At 48.5% G+C, this 5888-nt stretch overlaps 1 protein-coding gene across 1 annotated transcript in view; it reads right to left on the reverse strand.

Moving 5' to 3' along the window:
• Positions 1 to 1122, reverse strand: part of FOXC2 (forkhead box C2) — a 2958-nt gene extending 1836 nt beyond the window's left edge. The window contains 2 exon segments of the mRNA XM_023752546.1: positions 60 to 507; positions 510 to 1122. Of these exon segments, the coding sequence (XP_023608314.1) occupies positions 60 to 507; positions 510 to 630 (569 nt within the window). The 5' untranslated portion in view covers positions 631 to 1122.
• Positions 1123 to 5888: the final 4766 nt, after the last annotated feature.

Consider the following 5888-nt stretch of genomic DNA (forward strand, 5'->3'; position numbering starts at 1 on the left):
CTTTTTTATCCCCACCTCTCTTCAGCCCCTTGGGGCCTCCTTAGGGGAGGCCCCCGGGCGCCCTGGCCCCCGGGGGCGGCCCTGAGGTTGCCCGCTCCTCCTTCTCCTTGGGCACGTCCTTCTTCTTGAAGCGCCGCCGGCGCCGCAGGAAGCTGCCGTTCTCGAACATGTTGTAGGAGTCGGGGTCCAGGGTCCAGTAGCTGCCCTTGCCGGGCTTCTTGTCGTCGCGGGGCACCTTGACGAAGCACTCGTTGAGCGAGAGGTTGTGGCGGATGCTGTTCTGCCAGCCCTGCTTGTTCTCCCGGTAGAAGGGGAAGCGGTCCATGATGAACTGGTAGATGCCGTTGAGGGTGATCTTCTTTTCGGGCGCGTTCTGGATCGCCATGGTTATGAGCGCGATGTAGCTGTAGGGCGGCTTCACCAGGTCCTTGGGCGCCGCGGGCTGGTGGTGGTGGTAGGGCGCGTAGGAGCGGCCCATGCCCGCGCCGTACTGCTCCGGATGCCCGAGTAGACGCCCATGGGGCTGGCCATGCCGCCGTAGCTACCCGCCGCTCGGTAGTAATTCTGCTCGCTCAAGTAGGGCACCACTCCCAGGGCGTTGGGGTCGGACACGGAGTAGCGCGCCTGCATGCTGCGTCCGAGACGGCTCGCCACCGCCTGTTCGCACGGACCGTGAGGAAGGCCCTGCGAGAGCGAGAGAGCGAGAGTGAGCGAGCGAGAGTGGAAGGGAGCTGGGAAGTCTCGGGGACGAGGTGGAGGAGGCGCCGACGCTCGGCTCCCGCCTTCGGACGGAGAAGGGACGCTCGCTTCAGCTGACTGGAGGGATCAGCATCCTGGAGGGCGCGCCCCGGGCGAGCGCAGCGCCGGCCCCTGCTCGCTCGCTCGCTCGCTCTCGGGACCCGGCGGGTGGCAGCCCGGGCGGGCGGCTGGGGACGCGGCGGAGACTCCGCGCGCGCAGTGGACCGAGGCTGGCCCCCTGGTCTGTGCCGGGAGGGGTACGGCGGCTCTCCAAGCCTCCCCGCAAATCGGTAGCCCTGGGGGTCAGCGAGCGGGGTCAGACTGGCTGCCCTGCCGAGCCCGGAAAAAGAAGTCAAGTCCCTTTTAGGGATTGGGAAAAGTTTCAAAAGCCTTCTTGCTGAAAGCGAGTTTTTACTTTCCTCCGGCCACGCCCCCTCCGGGAACTTTGCACCAATAACTCCGCAGCTGTGGGGAGTTGGCACCCAATCAGGGCGAGGAGAACCCGTCGGCTCTAAGACCCAGCTGCGCTGAGCCAGACTTGAATGCTGCTCAGTCTCAACTTGAAAAAGATTTTTTTTTTCAAGAAAAGAGTTCTATCTTATTAAGTTTTATTTTATTATCAAATTTTGGTTAGTGGGCCCACGTGCCCAGAGGGAAAAAAGACGCTTCTTTGCAAAAAAAACCAGTTAGTTTGAAAAATAAAAGAGAATTGATTAATGTAGTCAAATATCTCTCTCCGAAGACCTTCTAAGTAGCAAAGACCCGGGGACTATTTTTCTTATTAATGAGTGATGAGGCGAATAATTAGATTTCCTAATTGTCGAGGCCCAGGTGTAATGGATTCAAAGCAAACGTGCTGGCTTGGCCTGGAAGGGGCCTCGCCTGGGTGTTATTATTTAAGCCAATAATTAATAATCAACAGGGAGTTTCCAGGTTCAGGGCCGTCAGAATAACCTATGAAGGTTTGGGGGGCAAATTACAGAAATGGAGTGCCCCCTGCCCCCACCCCAGGAGGTGGGCCGCAGTGTCTATAGGGGAAAGGAGGAGTAGGGGGGATAGCAATGTCTTGGCCCTTTAATCCTGTAAATTCGCCGTGGACTCCGTAACTCACCCGCGTCACTGTGAGCAGTTTTGTGGAATTTGGGGACTAGGGTGAAATAGCTCCGCTCAGCTCCCCCTTCCCCTCCCGCGTAGACGCCTGCAGCCCACAACTCCAGCATCGCTGCGGCCCCCTTTTCCCGAAGAGATATTCCCTTTTGCAACGCGTCCCGAACGCCGGGAACAAAGCGGCGAGTCCCCGGCGGGCAGAGCCCGGCCCGGCTGCCCGAGCAGGGAACCCAGCGGCTTTCCGCGGGGACTTCGCCCAGGACGCGCGTCCCCAGCGCGGGCTCCCCACCTGCCTGCGCCTGGAGCCGACCCCGGCCGCAGTTCCTCTTCGCGCCACCGGCAAAGCCCCTTTGGGGTTCTCCAAACTGGTTTTTTATATTTCGGTGGTGCTTGGTGGGTTGGTGTGGGATAGGTGCTTTGGGCACGGGGCTCCGTGGGGGGACGCGGGGAGCGATGGCAAACGGTTTAAGTCGCCCCCAGAGAAGCTGTTATGCGGGGCCAGGACTTGGAGCGGAGGGGTCCTCGCCCTTCCAAGTTTTCTTCTTCTCTCTAGGAATCCTGGAAGGTTTGTTTATTTGTGGACTGAGTATTTATCCCTTCAACACCTCGAGTCGTCGGACCCCCCTGAACCCGCTTCCCCTGAAGGGGCGGGACCCCCACCAGAAGGGCGAAATGCTGGTCAGAATTCTTCTGGAAGTTGTCCATCCGGTTGGGTGGGGAAGAAGACCAGATAAAACGTTTGTTTCGGGTTTCCTTTTCCCTCCTAACTCTCATTAGGTTCCCAGGAAAGGGGTGAGAACCGACCGTCACACTTAGCTTTTGGGAGGTGAATAGAAGGCATGGGGGACATCTCATTCATTTTCAATAAAAGGACAAAAGAAAATGCATGTGTGTGCATGATCGGCAAATGATATTATCTCGTGAAAAATTCAGAATCAAAGAGAAAATACAAAACAGGTTCCTATTACCTCGAATAGTCTACTTCTGAAACGCTTTTTTTTATGGCTGCTCTGAGTTCTTTTTCTAATTTGATTTTTTTTTTCAACGAAGTAAAATAAAGCTTCCCAGACCTTAGCTCACAGGTGAGTGGTTTGAGAGTTCTCTCACCCCACCCCCTCGATTCCCACTACAACTTTATTATTTTTTAATACCTCTAGTATGTCCACATCCATCTTTTTTTAAAAAAAATACTCTGGCGAAAAGTGCCTTTCTCAGGGAGCGCGTGACAGGCTGCTCACAATTTTACTGGAAATGCTAACTATTGATCAAGAAACACTCCTCGGTCTGTAGGCTTCCTGGAGAAATATTATTTACTCTGCTTTTACGAGGTGCCTTTTTAAAAGCTTTATCACAGAATAGGCAAAAACCCAAAATAGCTAAGGACCATGGAAAATAAATTCAAAAATATCAGTTTCTGCAGAAGTTTGCACTTACAAGCGTGTCCAGGTTTAAACCAATGTCATCTGAAAAGAACTAAGTTGAGTTGCCAAAATTAGTACTCGCCCCCCCCCCAAAAAAAGAAAAAAAAGGTGGGAGTTGGAGGAAAGAAATCCTTATAATCAAGACAGAAAAGGTGAGGGAGACATTTTCCTTTGCCCCTGGAATTAGGTTTCTTCTCTGCTCAGTAGGACTCCGGGAGAAATGTTTGTTCAGGTTATTAAAACAACACCTTCCACACACCTGGACTTTGCAAAAACCATATTTCCGATCCTTTCTTTAACCGGCTCGGGTATTTTGGATTGGGGGCTGCTCATTTCTTGCTGATTTCTTCCTTTCTTGACCTCGTTGTCAATGAGCTGAAAGCAGAATCCGGTCCCAGAGGGCCCTGTGTCCTTCTAGAATAATAAGCGATGATAAAAGCAAAAGATATTCAAGTCACCCCGACACCCACCACCACCACCACCACCGTCACTACCACCCCATTGCATTCTCTCCTGAGAGCCACCAGCTCCTGCACCTGGGTCGGCTCCGGTGACCTGGAGTGTTGGCACCCCCTTGAGGCCAACGGGAAAACTACTCTTAAAAGAAAAAAAAATCAGATCCTCTGGTTACAATGAAGGTGCTGACACCTTATGGAAGCAACTTAGCATTGCATGGCAGGAGTAAAGCCTTCAAAATCACAAGTAAATAAACTGTGTGCGGTGCATAGTTAAAAACACACACACACAAATAACACAAAACATTTGCCATAGCTTTGCAATGTGTCAAGAACACCATCTGTTGGAAAACAGAAATGTCTTTGAAACTGCTAGGAGAGCATGAAATCCTCTCTAGGGAGATTCTCTCGTGTTTTAAGCAAATAAAATCCATGCCTCTTAGGTGGCTAAGTCTCTTCCTTCCTTTCTTTCTTTCTTTCTTTCTTTCTTTCTTTCTTTCTTTCTTTCTCTCTCTCTCTCTCTCTCTCTCTCTCTCTTTCTTTCTTTCTTTCTTTCTTTCTTCTTTCTTTCTTTTTCTTTTTCCTTCTTTCTCTTTTCCTTTATAAGTTCCAGGGTTGCTGAACAAATTGCTCCTCCGTGTCTTCCCAGGGCAGCTGTCTTTCTGCCCTGCATGAGTTTCAGGGAATTTATCAGGAAAATGTGTGTACTTGATGTGTATGTGGCATTGGATTTAACTTGAGGGAGATTTTTAAACGTGTCTGTGGCAGCATCTACGTTTGTTTTTGTTTTTGTTTTATTTAAAAAATTAATAAAGGATAGGTTTGAGAGTACCTGGGGAAATTTGAAAATGGAGTGCATATTAGATAATTATTTTGTATCAAGGTTAAAATTCTTGCGTGTGATAATTATGTGGTCAAGTAAGAACATGTTCTTGTTTTAAAAAGTACATGTCAAAATATTTAGCACTGATAATCATCATCTCTGCCACTTTTAAAAGATTCAGCCAAAGGTGGGGGGTAGGGGGACTGAGAGAGGAGGAGAGAGGAGTATCTGAAATATAGTAAAATGAGAACAGTTGCTGAATTGTGGGTATTCATTGGGTACTCTTCTTGCAATTTTTCTGTAAGTTTAAAATTTTTCAAAATTAAAAAATGGGGGGGAAATACCTTTGCTACTCTGAAAATTTAAAAAGGGATGTGACACAAAGCAGACATCTTTCTACGGAAGGAGTTGCAAACCCTGATGTGGGGACCCAACTTGACCTCCGTGTCCCCTCTCCCTGTGCTCTGGAAGTTTCTGAAAAACAGCCATGGAATTTATCACATTAAGTTGTAGTTGTTAAAGAAAAAAAGAAGCTGATTTTCTTAAAAGCTTATCTATCTTATAATTCAAGCATCGCCACAATTGATACAGTCAAAGATTCAAGAAATCCAAGACTGCTGTAGATGTTTTCAAAAGAGAATATTAAAGATATGCATGTTTCTTCTTAAAGAGAGTTCATAACATGCTTCTCTGTGCTGCCCATTTCATACAAGTCCTATAGAGTTGCCTTTATCCATATTGCTATGTAATTGATTTGCTTACATGGTGTATCAGTCAGTTAAGGCTGGTGTATGCATAGTAACAAACACCCCCAGTCTCAGTGACTTCACCTTTTTATTATATTTTATTTTTATTGTTGACATTATTACAGATGTCCCCCATTTCTCCCCTCTTTGCCCACCTCCACCCAGATCCCGCCTTCCCCTCCCTCTGGTCCTCACCATGCTTTTGTCTGTCCATGGGCTATGTACACATGTTCCTTGGTTAATCTCTTCACCTTCTTTCATCCAGTACCCCCCACCTAACTCCCTTCTGACATATGTCAAGCTGTACCATGTATCCATGTCTCTGGTCCTATTTTGTTCATGAGTTTATTTTGTTCATCAGATTCCACATATCAGTGAGATCATAAGGTATTTGTCTTTCTCTGACTGGCTTATTTCACTTAGCATAATAATCTCCAGGTCCATGCTGTTGCAAAAGGTAAGAATTCCTTCTTTTTTACAGCCTCGTAGTTAGTATTCCATTGTGTGAATGTACCACAGCTTTTTTATCCACTCATCTACTGGTGGTCACTTGGGCTGTTTCCAGATCTTGGCTATTATAAACAACTAGAGGGTGGAG

The sequence above is a fragment of the Myotis lucifugus genome, unplaced genomic scaffold (assembly GCF_000147115.1).
Source record: "Myotis lucifugus unplaced genomic scaffold, Myoluc2.0 scaffold_35, whole genome shotgun sequence".
NCBI lineage: Eukaryota > Metazoa > Chordata > Mammalia > Chiroptera > Vespertilionidae > Myotis > Myotis lucifugus.